The following is a 16,155-nucleotide window of genomic DNA, read 5'->3' on the forward strand; positions in this document are numbered from 1 at the left end:
TGGCGGTTTGCGGAATTGATTGCTTGTAAGGTTTTACACGTTTTACGGATTCGATCTCTTGAGAACGTTACTGTTTTCAGTACCCAGAAAAGAAAATTGCTAATAAGGATCTGATCAAAACCTGTCACTTTTCAGTTTTCTATTTGCGCTTCCATTTCGCGTGGCTTTCTGGTTTTGACGTGCGATTAAGAAGCGAGAATAAAAAGCGATTGGTGTCTATTTTTTCCTCGTTGCGGTGATTACACGTTCTGCTAGAGGGATTCCCTTGACATCCAAACCTCAGACTTCGTAATGAATTTCGAATATTTAAATACTGAATTCGTCTCTGTTTATTTTACGTGACACCTTACTCGCTTTTTAAAATTTAATCGAGCCGAAGAACATGCTCGAAGAGGAATTGAAAAATAAAAGTCCACAGCAAACTAATAACGCCGTCAAATAAAGTAAAGCGTTTTTATTAGTCTGTTATTTTCTCTCAAAGCGAATTGCAAATTGTGCTGGTACCTTCTGTTATTAAAGTTTTTGTTATTTTGTTGCGGAGACCACCACTTCTAATTATTATTGCTATCGAGTGTTACAACTTCATTAAAGTTTAATTGAACAAACTTTATTAACTTGATAGGATCCTGTGGGGAATGTACCGATTTTGGATAAATTATAGCAGAAATTGTTAAAGTGATATGGGCCGTGTACAGAACAACACGAGAGACTCGTTTACCACGGCAATATTCGTCCTTCTGGCGTGTTGCAAACTTTCATTCATGAGTAACCAAGACTTCATAATTGCACCACATTTTAAGGTTTCTGATGCAAATAATTAACTTCGCTAATTGATGGGGTAATTCAGGAACCCTCGGTTCATATCCAAGTTTAGATTTCCATGATGAAAACTTCAAATTAAATGTTTTAAAATTAGTTTCGGCAAGCTCGGGCTGTTGTGTTTTATTTGAGGTATTAGCGAGAGTGCGACTTGCGTCATTTATCTATGTAGCCATTAAAGAGCTAGGAAAGAAGACGAGAAGACAAATTAAAACATCAGTTTTATTTTAGGAACGCCGCAATGCATCCATCACTTTTACTTTTTTGTTGAAAATTATCTCATTTGTTGGAATGCAGAAAACTCAATTTCTACGATTTTTACGACGTCGAGACAAAATTTATGAAAATTCCCAGTTGTCAAAGGAGAGGTTTATTTCCATTCTTGGCTCAGGCCATTTCAGGACTTGCGACTCTATCAATACACGAACTAGGTCAAAATTTAGAGAACAGAAATATAATACAAGCAATTTCGTGTTTAATGGAACACATAATTATTATGTTTTTTAATTCAGTTTCAGCCCATTGTTACATTTTATTTCGAATATGATTTGTTCGCGTATTAAAATTAAAACAAAAGGATTCAATTCAGTTCGAAAAAATGTTTTTCAGTAGTTACAGATTATTATGCCTGTTTAAACGGATTTTACATTAAAATTCTTTGTTTTTGGTACTGAAGTACTGAAAATTTACAAGATTATACAATGAAGCGCTTTTGGGAGGTTTTTGCAATAAATTTTCAAGGGCTTATTAAAATAAGTTGATCAAATATCAAGTTTTGATTAACTGACTGTGCCTGTAATGTTCAATGAAGCAAAAATGTTAAACCAAATATCTGTCTAAAATGAAATATTTTGTACTTTACTCGAGGTAATGTAAATTATGTACTTAGATCCATAAACGGAAATTGAAAGTGGTAAAGACAATTCTAGAAACTGGGAGTTGCGACATTTAAATTAAAATTGGTTCAAAATTTCTTTCGTTTTTATCTTAAATGATAAATTCATAAAGTCTAGATCCCCAATGCAATTTCTGCCAAGAGGACAAATCTGAAGTGGTCGCCACTGCACTCTGAATTCGAATGATACTACGAAGCTTTGCCATAATTCGAGAGCTTACAAGTACCACTCATGCAATTACTTTTTTCAACGTAAAAAAATTAAATTAAGTCAGCGCTTCGTCCGCCCGAGTTCAAATAAACTCATAAAAAATGAGCAAAACTGTCCCTGCGCCCGTAGGCGCTTCGAATCTGTGCCCCCTCTAAATATAATAAATTAAACGATCACTTAGTAGTCGTCGCGTCTTTTTCGGTGTTTCTACGTGCCTAAATTAGGCCAGTTGGAGCTTTCGCCCTCTTCGGTCCCACCTCTAAGCTCTATGTGCCACATCGCACCCCCAGTCAGCTGAGTGGGGGTGTAGTCTGCCAGGGGGTGGGGACTCCTGCTACTGCATAGCGCACCGCCGGCCGGCATTCGCGAGTCGTCTGGCCTCCGGTGCGTTCCGGAGCAGTGTGACCTGACCCTAAGCGGTCGATTTAAACTTACAAAAACTATAATTTTGGGGCTGTGAGGAGTACAGGGTTTGACGGATGGAGGCTGTGAACGGGGTGTCTGAAGGGGACAAAGGGGGTCCGCCACCCCCCAGCCCTCTCACCGGGTGCTACCTCCTCATCGTCATCGGGGAACCGCATTGCAACGAACATAAGGACATCATCCTCCAGAGAGTTGCCAAAGGTGAGCGACCTCCACAAGAAATAAGCGAATCCTCCAAAACGCGACCTTCGCCAGGATTAAAATTGTAACAGGACCTCGAATTGTATCGATTTATCAGTCCGTTATTATGTTAATTCCGGTTGATTAAGACGGTGCGACACACCTCTAACTCAGGGGAGATTTATCCGTTCCACTTTGATTATTTATAACTGTTTGCAAAATTAATATATTACCCATTTTGCATGCAATAAATAAAGCATTGCAACTGTAAACCACTCGCTAAAGATGTGGAAGAATTTCAAATGCACCGTGCAAATTTTACCATCAATGAACATTTTCTTCATGGACTTAATCCAAAAAAAAACGAATTCCGTTATTGGTTACTATCCTTAATTGGAATTTTTTTAATAGTGGTGTTCGATTTTTACTCTAGGACATGCGCAACGATTCTGTAGTCTGTCAAAACGATTTCGTAATGTCATGTTGCGCAAGCCATTGACAGAAAGTCTAATCAAAAAAATGTCGATGTGATTAGAATATCATAGAGATGCTATTTTTGGGACAATGCACTCACAGGATACCAGCTAATTTTAGCGGACACGTGCGTGTGCGTGTGGACATGAATGCACATCGTTTTTTAAATTCAAAATTAAACTCAGATTTCGAAGACTACATAATTATGCAGTTACGTATGCAAGTAAGATCGTAAATTCTGTCTTATCTTGAGCAAGCAGCATCAAGGTGAGAATTTACAAACAAATTTGCAGCGGTTGTTTTGGCGGTGACGGATAAAAAATAAAATATTGCTGCATATTTTAGCGGTGCAAAAATAAGAAATAATTAGCATTCACTGTGGATATTTTCGTTTCATTTTTTCCCATCCTTTCTCTGCGCTAATCAATAATAAAGTAATAAAATATTAGGGAGGGCGAAGGCAATTTCAGCTTTCAGCCCCAGATTTATGTGCCTTCTGATGCCTCAAAGTTAGCACGCGACGCAACATCCGAAATTCCTATAAAAATAATGCGAAACTGCATGCAAATCAAAAAACGCCAACTTTATGACGGTACTCAGTAGAACTGTATTTATTACATTAACTTGTCTCCGAAGAAGAATTTTGCCGATGCACAATGACCCATAAATAGTACATTCCTGCAATGAATATTTGAAATCTTTCAAATTGGCTTTCTCTGCTTCAAAAGTAGCACAGCTCTTCCGTATGAAATTGAATATGAATATGTTATGGCCATTTTCGGTGAAGTTCTTTGACATTCTCGCTGAAATTCCCAACCCCATATACTCGTGTATGTATGAAGAGCCCCAAAAAATGCGCTACGAAGGTGCTTATTTGATTTGCAATGTAAATAGTTCGTCGCGGGGGAAGGAAATTGTGAGTAAAATAAGCACCATTAGATTCCAGTCATTAGACCAAAATAGACACGTAAAAAGTACTTTGACTCACTCTATATCAACTTGTGTGGTTCAAAAATAAAGTTAATTTTTGCTCGAAATTTCCGCTTTGCTCTTGACTACAAACAATAGTAAATCCCCGGATTAAGATTAATTTCAGGCATGGGAACATGGAGACGTAATCTAGCAGGTGTAGATAATAGAAAGCTTGAAATAAAAGCTGTGCTTTAAGCTTAGTTAAGTCCCGCCGTATTAAAATTTACACATGAAAGCTAATCATGAGTTCGTCGTTTTATCACGAAAAACTCGACTCCAAATTATTAGAATCTTCCATCCACGCACGACCTCCCAAGTTATCGATTTTTTCGTTTCTTTCTCGTTTAGTTTTATTGTACCCATTCGTTGTACGCTTGTTGACAAATGCAAGTAATTTAGATAAAAACGATAAAATATCGAAGTTGGAAACTTTAGCGTAGAAAGTTTCTGCACTAAAATTATATCCATATCGCGCATTACGATCCGGTTGCGAAATATTTTATTGATACGTAAGTGCACCGTAAATTTTGGAAGAACAATTTGAGCGATAAGAAATAAACACGTTCTGATCGAAATCTAAATGGTTCCACTCCATGCGCACCACACAATATATTTGTAATTTTACAGAGAACGTTATGCAACGTTATTCTTGAAATCAGTCGGTCTATTCAGCTCTAAAATTTGCCTCATAACTCCGGCACAAGAATGCCATACATTATAAAGGAAATCAATAACCCCAACAAACAGGAAGAAAAACTCTGACTAGGCGAAATTTATTTTCCTTACAACGTTTAACGCGACTTATTAAAATTTAATTTAAAGCAAATATTTAGCTTACGCTCTGATTTCGGGAATATTAAAACCAAAGCCCGCGAGTTATTGTTTTATTAATTTTCCAGATTCTTTTAGATTGTGGAGAACGGAATAATTGCCATGAAGCATTGCTAATAAACTTCACACCACACGATAAGATTGAAGTTTGTACGTGATATTCGTAATCTGTGGAGAATTTACGTACTTTGAAATGCAGTCGGAATATTAATTGCGCAATCTGAATTGGTTGAGTTTACCTTTCCTGCAGAATTTTCCGAAAGCTGGAGCTTCACATGCTACACCTCTTTAATGGTTTCGCTGAAATGTCGGCACCACTTAATTGGTTATTATGCTATCAACAGCCAATAAAGTTGTTATTGGGTAGTGAATTGAAATTACAAAATGGAAGTGTACAGTTCAGTTTAAAATTGCGAACTTTTCCGTTTGACGTTTCCTGCAAATCATAACAGAGACTAACAATGCGTACAGCTCCATTCTTTTCCTTTTAGAGTCCTTTTTGTTTAACAAAATTACAGACTTCCTGAGTGATCCGTTTTTTGTTTCGCTAAACAAATTTGCAGTTCTTCAGTGTTGAAAGGATTCTGTCATTCATTATCGAATTCCGCCATCACCAAATCCATCCATTTGGATTAGGCGTTTTTCTTGTTCTTGAGTAATATTCGTGGTTGGAACACTTCCGAATCATTGATTCCTTTCATCCTTTAATATCACTGCAGTGGAATATGATCCTTGAGAATTGGCAATGAGCTCACTTCCAATGCCATTATGCTACTGGCTTGCAATTTGTTATTTTGAATGGCACTAAAGCGAAGATATCAGGGGATTTTCCACCCCCAAAGCGCCGCCGTTATCCTCAGTGCGCTCATTAAATAATTTGATTGATAATTTTCGACTTTAATAACAAGTTTTATAACATTTAGCTGCCACGGGATAATTCACTTGGCAAAACGGAAAATTGGGGTAAATCCACTTTTAATTAAACAGGAGGGCGTATGTCGGCTGTTTACTGCGTTATCTCGATAATCCCGCAGTAGCCCGAAATTTTCAAACGGGGAATTTACGACCCCGTCGCCGTGTGAGTTCGCACTTTACCACTCTTCAAAATAACGTGGCGACATTAAACTTCTCCCCAGAAAATTCCCGCATTATGCAAAACCGCACGTCCCAAAAAAATGAAAATTTATAGAAACGTAAAGTTGTCGGTGTTGTTTTTATCTCGCTCGAAAAATAAAAGCTGATTATGTGTGCACTGTCTGAAGATATTTACAACCCCATTGTAATCCTGTACAAACATCGCCTATAAAATTCGAGAGTAAACAAGTGCGCGTGATGATATAAGGGGTGATATCGCCATTTGGGGTTGGATCAACACTTGGAATATATGTCTTTATTGTGATATTTTTGTCTGCTTAATCGGCGGGTTGTTAAAAATTCATGGGGCGATGCCTCTTTAATGTGTTCATGTAAGGGCTGGGGTTATCGACCCGGTTCATCAGAATTCGCGAAAGTGTAACACCTAAATTTATTCAATTTAGTAATGGGGGCGATACATCATTTCTGGAAGAGCTGGGTGAGCAAATACAGATAGGAAAAAATAGAACAGCGGCGGTAATGTTATAAATGACGTCAATATCAACTAGTTAATTGCAAATTATTGATTTAGTATCGAATAATTGAGTCTGTGTTACGGTGCGGAATAGATAATTCAGTTTGGATGCGTTAATGGGGGAGAATTTGCCGTGGATTACTAATTAAAAACCTCTTCTGTTCGTCTCAAATTGAAAATTCAATGTGAATTTTATTCCAAACTACTCTGACATTAATTATTTGCGAGTAACGAGGGAAAATGCGTAGACTTATTGATCTAATATCGATTCATTCATTTTTATTGTCGTGTAACTACTGTTAAATCAGAACTAACAAATTTATTACCTCTCTGTAATGAAATCTTTGTATTATTTCTAATTCCGTAATATTCCATTCCTCCTACGTACGTTGTAGGAGCTTATCGATTCTTTTCTCTGCGGCCACGTCTTTTTAAAAATGTCCAAACTTTCAGGTTAAAACTGACCCTTTTGGTTAAAAAGTGACATTTTTACTAACGAATCCCAAATCGACTAATTACCTTAAGAGCCCTCCGAGAATAGTTAAATATTTAAGAGACGTTCCGTCTCTTTTTTACTTTCCAGTGAACGATCTTTACTGCAGCTAGCAACATGTTGAAAGTTTTTAGAGCAAAAGTTTCGACTTTGAGCTGAGTTCGTAAATATTTTGTTTGAGTAGCGACTTTGAGCTTTCATCCAAAGCCAAACTGCGCTTTTTTAAATTCGAGTCAAAATTCTCTAAAGGGACTCGTAATAACTTATTGTTGCGAGTTGAAGGAACGAGCATAAATTTTATCGTGGCTGAACTTCTGATTAATGTTGTACAGCTTCTTTAATTGGAAAATACAGAGTTTTTTTCAAATTTGGGTAATGAATGTACCGTTTATAAATAAAGAAGGATTTCAATGTTTTATTTTTCGTTGGAAATGTGAAATGGCCAGGATAGGTTTTGCTAGCTTTCACGACATGAATAATAAACGAATTGTTTCAGAGGACAGGAAAAATGCAAATAATTTGCTCAAAACATGAGTATTGAACCAGGCAGCAATGAATATTGGATTCGAAACGTTGAGAAGATTTTATGGAGATTTTTACGAGGAATTCTAACATTTAAATGCCATAACATATTTTATCGATAATGACATGCGGGATTTATGATGGTTTTGTTGTATTAATTCTTTATTACGCCGCTAATGGATGAAAATGGTTGTTTCTGGGTAAAATGACAAATCAAAATTACCCATAAACTTTTTCGATACGAACAAAGTTGCTATTGTTTATACCCCATAATTTTTTCGATCTCATTCAAAAAGTCGATAGATCTGAGTATTTGATAAGGAAATGCATAATATTTTTTCAAGGACGTAGTATGTAGTATGTACTGGCGAAAACCTCATAGCGAAAGCTCGCTCGCATTACCGCTCGTTTCGCATCGAAGAGTCTTGGCTCTTGTACTGTAAATAACCATTTCGTTACTGAGAGTACCTTTGAATTCAATTTATTAAGCTCTGTAACTGGGTTAACTTCCGAGTAGTGCTACTTTTTATTACATTCCATTAGAACAGCAACTGAGTTGTTTCCATTGATAAGAATTCCACACGCAACAGTTTGTACCGTTTATCTACAACTTTATTTTAATGTAATTATTTGAAGAAACTCTCTGGAATTGTAGAAAATCTTCAGACTTCTTACCTATTGTTCAAACAACTTCTTATACATGTGATGGAACGTCTTTAATACAACAGTTTTGGAACTATCAGATTAGAATCTCCAGTAACAATTGATTGTGAGCGGGTGTCGGTGAAAGTTTCCTCATCATAACGCTAAGGTGCTTTTTCGCATGTCTGACAATTTAAAGTTGTAAGCTCCTTACTGTAAGGTGTAACTATAGTGAAAGTTCGTGTTATTGAAACTGAACCCATGGCAATGTTTTTTGTTTCCGCTTCCACGTTATTCTTCATGTGTGATGAAAGTTCTGTGCGATTTGGGGTGAAACTTTTCGTGGTGACCTTATTAAAGCTTGAAAAAGTGTTGTGACTAAGGGGTGAAAATAAGCATCGATCGATACATACACGCGACATTAAGACAAGAAGTAATCTCCCGTAAAACCCTCCAGCTATAATTTAATTTGAACGTGAACAAACGTGATTTGAACATCGAGTTTTCACAAGTCAAGCTTTGGAATTCTGCACATAAATTCTCTTATTATACACCTTTGAAAAAGTCTGTTGGAGACGGATAAGACCTCAATCGCTAAATCCTCCTTAAAACCACCTGCCTTCTCCCGGAAAACATAAAACAAAATAAATCAAAAACGTATTCGAAAAGTATGCGCACCATTCCATGACCTGGTGCGCGTCGACGAGGGTCACATCGACGGCGCACACAACTTTCTCGATCAATAGAACGCAGTTCACCCTCTGCCCGAATTTGCAATTTTCCTTCGGTTGCTGGGCGAAATTGCGCCCTTCAGAAAGTTGTCTGCACTTAGCACACGTCTGTCACACAATCATGACGATGAGGTCTAATTGCCTGAAATGCTGCGAAAGTGAGCCATCAAGAACAGGTTACGCTGTAAAAATAAGATTGGGGGAGTGATATTGGGCCAAATGGGATATTTGCGAGTCTAACCCAATTCTGGTTGCCGATGGCGGTGAAAAATTTCGATTGCTGAAGAGAGAAATTTATTACACGGTGACGATAAATCTGAAGTTGTAACGATCGTCATTTTGGACGTTTTCCCAGTACGCAAATTTGTTTTATTGAACTAGTGCAATGACTGCTTTAACAAAGAATGTGGTCTACGATTTTATTACCAGTAGTTAGTAACAACGCTGAAGAGACGCTCTTCTTCTATTTGTTGTTTACAACTTGCATGTAATTTTATCTCATCAGTATAATTACAAGCTGACACTAGTTGAAAGTTCGTTTGTACGACATCTGGTCCAGAAGGTTGTATGTTATGAGAAAACGACCGAAATTTCTTGATTTGGCCAGTTTCGATAATTTGAAGTTTCACTTACTTAGCAATTTTCTAATCAAATGGGCTAAAAACTTGTATGTCCAATTGTATAACAATCTATGTTTTACGATATCGTTTAGCGTCCATGAATTGCCTCTTTATGACAATGAAATTTGGTAAGGTTACTATCTTTAAAGTGTTCATTAATAGTGCCAAAATGCAAAATTAAAAAAATAGAAATACAGATTTTAGAAAAATTTATTTTAGGACAAATAAATTATTTCAACGTTTTTCTTATTGAAATTCGTATCCTTGTTATTTTTTAAGTTATGACAATGAAATTTGGTGAGGGTACTATTTCTAAAAGTTCAGTAACTGCGTCAAAAAGCAAAATTTTAGAACAAGAAATACAGATTTTAGAAAATTTCATTTTAGGACAAATCTAATATTTTCAACGTTTTTTTGTAATTAAAATTTGAATCTTTTTGAGTTTTAAGTTATGTTAATGTGGTTAGGTTACTAGTGTTTTCAAAGGTGCCTTATCAAATACCATCTTTAGGAAAAATGTCAAAATATAAATATATGCCTAAAATTGACCCATTCATTTTACTTGCTAAATTTTTCGCATTTAAAATTCAACTCAAAATCGACCAGAATTTGGAAATTCTGGCTGTTTTGTAGTAACAAACAACTTATATTTTAGCTCTCCATTTTAAATAAAGCGTCTGATGCAAGAAAAATGAGTCCTTCACCTTTTAATTAGCTTCACAAATTCTGTAAGTTGTTTGCCGGAGAGAAGGGTCGGACTATTGTACTTTAAATTCGCTTTTCTTTGATTGTATTGATTAATAAACCGCGGCAAAAGCACTAATAATAGTAAAAGGGTCATTACATGAGAACCTTATATGGAATCTATTATGTATAAGTCTGTTTTGCTTGTTTTGCAACGGCTTATAAATTAACACCGAATTACTAAAAGCATTATCCGAAAAAGCGCCCACATCTCTGGCCCAGTGAAACAATTTCGGCACAGTTGGTAATTAACGGTCGTCAAAATTTTTGCAGCATGAATCACGAATGGAAAGCTAAATCGTTTTAATTTATGGGTCGCATTAACGAGACAACATTTATGCTTTGTCTACCGACATCATTTAGACAACGCGAGGGTACAATTGCGTACAAAAATAATGCACCATCCCATTGCTTATTTCCAAACAGCATTGGAAAACATTTTGAGGGCCTCGCCATGGCAGGTACGAGTCTGATCTTGACCGTCCCAGCACATCTGGGTAGTCATAAAATGGTAATTTTTCAATATTTGCTAAAACCCTGTTCTAAAATTATTTAGGTCTTATTTTGCTGTGCTCTGATGGCAAAAGAAACGTATAAATACTGTGGAGCGTTTATGACTTTAACTTTTTAAACAGTTTCCACCAAACTTATCGCAAGACCCTATAAACATAATCACCCTCAAGTGGTGGGTCTTGTCTGATGACCAGAATTGATCCCCAATAAATTACAGCCTTTTTGTGGATTTAAATTTACTGAAATTGAGGAAAAGATATTTGGAAATAAAGTTTCAGGACATACAGACAAATAATATATGTAGGTAGATTACTCAACGTGTGAAGTTGAGTTTTGTTTTAATCTAATGTGGACTTGTAATAATAGAGTTGAGGAATGATTAAAATTTAGATTAGCTAAAAAGTGTAGTGTGAAAATTTTCAAATTTCGCTTAAATTAAATAAAAATATAATTGTCAATTTTGACATGTCAAATCACTAGCTCTCATTGTTATGTAACTTTTTCACTTACTAGTTAGTAGAAACATAAGTTAATTACTAGTGAAAAAATGAAGAAAATTTGAGATTCTTAGGTCTCAAACAATGACAGAAAATGTATTTTTATGTCTAAATTGAAAAAAACAATATTTTTAGCTAAAGACAAATAATTAAAAAAAATATACACCCGGTTTTCAAAAACAAAATTAAATCCTTAATTTTGATCAAAGATTTTTACGAAACCAAATAACGTTATTGGGGTTTTTACATCTGAAAAACTAAAAATTATAAATGCTAGTTGGCCATAATCAGTAAAACTTTAAACAGCTTAGCAAAATCAAGAAATTGCGAAAAGACGCATTTACCAACACTAGTATTGTTGCCAAATTTTTAACAGCACTAGGATTGTTAAATGTGCCTTTATACAATCTACTGCTAAAGTGATACTGTACCTCTAACAATTTAGAATGAAATGAAATATTTAACATTATGTTAAAGTGACATAAGTAAGTTGCAAGTTTAATTTAATTTCAATTAAATTATTGCGTTAAACCGGCCTATACTTAGTTACTTATATTGATCAGAATTAAAAATCGATTGTTCTAAAATTTACTTTTTTAGCAATGAAAGTGAATTGTATGAAGAAAAATGAATGTTACAATAATCAATAGAAATTAAAAATTACATCTTTAATTAAAATGAATATTTAATTCCATCAATTGTCAGCAATCAAACTTAATTAAATGCGTGATTAATTTAATTGCAATCAACTTATAGTGGGATCGGGGTCATTGATTAAGAATACAAACATAGATTCAAAATTTCTTTCAATGTTCTTCATACCATGTTGTTTATTCGACTCAATCTTCAAGAGTTGTCGAGTAATAAGTTGTAAATAAAATTTGGTTGTCTGACGCACCCCTGTACAAAAACTGACCGCTCAGATCTCAAGCAGACCAACCCAAAAGTTCTAGGGGTAAAATGTATTGTTGGGTGCATATTCTGTTCATACCATGGTGCATTATTTTTGGACGCAATTGTAACAATTCATTACCAAACAGAAGCCCAGTTAAACTACCACAAATATTGTTCCGACGCATTTGATGCTTCGTTTTAATGAATTTATCTAAGCAGGAAATTGCACACGTGTGGATTTTCTTGTATCCACATCCAAATATTTGAGTCAAATATTTGTATGAAAATAATGAGCGTTTCCTATCCGTGTAATTTTACATTAAGATCGTCAATTTTTGCTCTAAGACGTTGTCATAATTTCCACTTTGTTAACTTTACAAGAGTTATCTAAAACTTTCCTCAACAATACTCCTTTGTGTTATCATCTTCGTGAGCTACCAACCCTTCATGTATGTTATATCATCATGGTAAACTAATTTTACAGTGCAATGAAGCTTAATGGGTTTACAAATAGTCTTTTAGCAGACGAAGATTGACCTTGAAAGATCTCATAAAACAAACTTTAATAAGTGTCTTCAGCTCGGTTCGCAAGGAAGTGGATTTATAATCCTAAGCTGACTGCACCTAAAATTTTACGAGTTATTTTCAAGTCTACTTACTTAATTTCAAGTTTAATTGACGACTTGCTGGTCTTAATTCCTAAAGCTATCATAACCGAGTAGAATTTTTACAGCAGCTGTAATAACTCTTTTTTGTTTGCATTCGCGAATGACGCAACGTTGTGTTTACTACAGTATAATTTATTTTGAGAGTAAAAATTTATTATTTTTTATGCAGCCTTGCCCACTGTTTGCAGTGTAGGTATGAAAAGATAAGCAACAATACGCGACTTTTAATTGTCTGGAATGAATCATGTATAACCACACCTCCTCCATTATAGCGCAGAAGTCACGATTACAGGCGCCAAGATGTCTGTCTGGAACTGTCTGCAGCAATTTTCATAACTGAAGTTTTCAAAAGCTTTTTCGAATAAACTCGGGTGCGGATCTAAGGAGCTCTTTTAAATTAATTGATGGCGCTTATTTACCTCCCTTTTTCGGTGTGGTGCAGGTGGAGGATTTATGAATGGAAAATATTCTATCAGGACGACGACTGCTGTAAAATAAGATCAATAGTGCGAGTGTATTGTCAATAAAACAGGAAAACGTTCCAGAAGCCCCAGTTAAATTAAGTTTGTACACGTACGGGAGAAAATCTAAGTTTTACGTCTTCTACGCACCTAGAAAAGTTATTAGAATTCGATAATCGTTCGTAACAAGAAGGCGTTTTCCTCAAGAAAAATTCATCCGGTGCTCATGAATTTCGCATTTGAGTTAAACGCGTATCTTGAGCTTACTCGACAGTTAAAGCTGTAATTAGATGGAAAAAGCTCGTAACAATGGAATGTCAGTGACAAAAATCGTCTGAAGTATTACGCGTCAGTGAATCCCGCAGTAATTTGTAGCCGAAACCTTTGGGGCTAAAATTCAAGCACACATCATCATGTTCCAACTCCAGCGGGAGCAATGAATGTTTTAGTGGCTTTGTTAAACTCCGGGTGCCCGTAATCTAGAAGTCCAGTTTGCGGCTCATTAATTTTTGAAATCGTGATCGATTCACTATGCAATGACATCCTAGCCCGAAATACTCAGCAAGGTCACATTTACCAAGTGAAGCCTTAAATAATTGCTCAGTCGCAAAAGACAACATTTGCTTTATTGGAGTTACGTTTCATGGACGTGGGGGAAATATCTATAAAAAGAGCAAAACAGGGATCTGCTTTCAGTTCCTTCGCACATGTTGGAGGTCTGAAACGTAATCTAGCATGAAACCTTTGAAAATTATATCGTATAATGGGAGGGTCATAAACGCGAAGGACTTGATTTGGCACATCTTCAACACTGTCATCTGCACAACATCATTTAAGAATATATTACTACTCCATGTCGTTATAAAATAATGCCGTCATTATTACATCCAAACCAGAAGGTTAGTGCCATAAACCGTCAAATGCCAATAGCAGACAGAACTATAAACATGTAAACATATCACACGCAACGAATATGTAAACAGATTATCTGTGGGATAAATCAAAGAGATGCTCGAATCAACTCCGCTAAATCTAAATAAATATGTTTATCCAGATGGACGCTGAAAGGCTATAATATGGAGATTCTGAATTCGGTGCTAGATATTCAATTTTATATGGAATAATTAAATGTAAGACGCGTCAGGAGCAGACTTCTGAATAATTGAAACGTAATTAAATCTTAAGAAACAGCACTGCGTAACACTCAAATAATACAGTTCGAAAACGAAGAAACCGGCGTTCAGTAATGAAGTCTGCTCTAATTATGTTATAATTGTAATTATACCAAGGGATAAAAAAATTGAATTTTTGTTTTTTGATCGCGTTTCTAAACTATCTGTCTAATCTTGTTTTCTCGTCAGTTAAAAAATAACTGAGTTAGACACGTTTGAAATTTCTGGTTGTCGCCAGAAGACCAAAATATTGAAGCTCCGGAAAAGATTTTGCCCGATATCTCTGGAATTATGGCAAATATAAAAAAAAACCCTTTTCGAAATCGTTTTTCTCGCAACTTCAATCTTAGATAGTTCGAATTTAATATTTTCATTTTTTCAATGTAGAAGTTAGCGGCCTTTCAGTCTTTAATTCAGACTCGGTCGCTTATTTATGAAGCAATCTTAAAATACTCATTTTACTCAAAATTTGACGCAGAATCCAAAAAGGTAAGATTCATTAAGATCGACCCAGAAATAACTGAGTTATGAGCGATGAAAGTTTCGGATATTGAATTTTGAGTAGGAAAATTTTCAAAGCTTAATATCTCCGAAACTAAAAAAGATTTTGAGAAACGGTTTTCGATTTACACCATTGTTTTTCTCGGGTTATTTTACTTCAGAATCAGTCCTCAAAACTCGAAAATTCGATGGCTACCATTTTCAGAGGCAACCTAAAATACACTTTTTTTGAATTTGCCGCTTTAATAGATCTATTAAAGTACTCAATTTGGAGTCGTTTATAAAGTCCGTTTTTTCATTAAAAAACCACCAACACCGCACTCTCCCTCCACTTTACAACCGGCAACATTGTCGATGGTGACTTTTTGGTGATAAAATCAAATAGGTTAGCTGCCTAATTGACAGTTTGATTACACAAAACGGCCTTTCAGGCTGTGCCGAGTCTTTTCACTATTAAATCATTTGATTTTCAATCCAACAGGCTGTAAAAGAAACGTTTTTAACGGAAACACTGCCTAATTTTCAGAAATGTCAAAAATTTGACAACTTTTTTCTCACCAAAAATCTCCCTAGGCAACGTTGCCGGTTGTAATGCAGGGGAAGATTGCGGTGTTGGTGGTTTTTTAAAAAAAAAACGGACTTTAGGTATCTATAAAAGAACTCAAAGTAGGAAAATTTGTTTTTTAAGAATTGGCAGAACTAATTAGTCTGGCTGTCACCTGTTTCCTGTCAAGTTCTTGTTCAATTTTGATTTTACGATTCGTGTTTAATAAATTGCTGCGTGAATAAAAATGTATCAATATAATTGAATTGTCCTTTGCGGCCAACAATAATTGTATAATATAATAGATGTGAATACTGGCTGTGAGGTTAGGTTACGTTAAGTCAAAATTCAGTGATAGTGAAACTCAATAAATGTCAAATTTTAAATTAAATTTGAAAATCAAGTGGCAAGTCGTGGTTACAAAACCATTACCAATCGTGTAAAACGAAAAGTCTTAGAATTGTAAAATTTAAATTTTTTATTAAAAAAAGGGTGCAAATTCGAAAAAAATACTATAAAGGACTTGTTTTATAAAGGCATTGGTGCAGTCGCCCCATACAAAACTCGCCTACGGTTCGTTTTGTACACCGGGAACTCGTGCACCAAATTGGCCATTATAAAACACGTTCTTTAATATACCATTTTTTATTTCGCGTTCATAATGAAGATATTTCGATACTCATTTGAGCGTATTTCGGTATCGTAATGGATCAATCCCGTGCCAATATTTCCAGGAGCA

At 35.5% G+C, this 16,155-nt stretch overlaps 1 protein-coding gene across 1 annotated transcript in view; it reads left to right on the forward strand.

The window, feature by feature from the left end:
- The first annotated feature begins 2,250 nt into the window (after window positions 1–2,250).
- futsch (microtubule-associated protein futsch) overlaps window positions 2,251–16,155 on the forward strand; it is a 43,673-nt gene continuing 29,768 nt past the window's right edge. The window contains exon 1 of the mRNA XM_088039228.1: window positions 2,251–2,549. Within this exon, the coding sequence (XP_087895354.1) occupies window positions 2,405–2,549 (145 nt within the window). The 5' untranslated portion in view covers window positions 2,251–2,404. The remainder of the gene's footprint in view (window positions 2,550–16,155) is intronic.

The sequence above is a fragment of the Gnatocerus cornutus genome, chromosome 6, assembly GCF_029298725.1.
Source record: "Gnatocerus cornutus isolate USDA-ARS CGAHR chromosome 6, icGnaCorn1.1, whole genome shotgun sequence".
Classification (NCBI taxonomy): Eukaryota; Metazoa; Arthropoda; class Insecta; order Coleoptera; family Tenebrionidae; genus Gnatocerus; species Gnatocerus cornutus.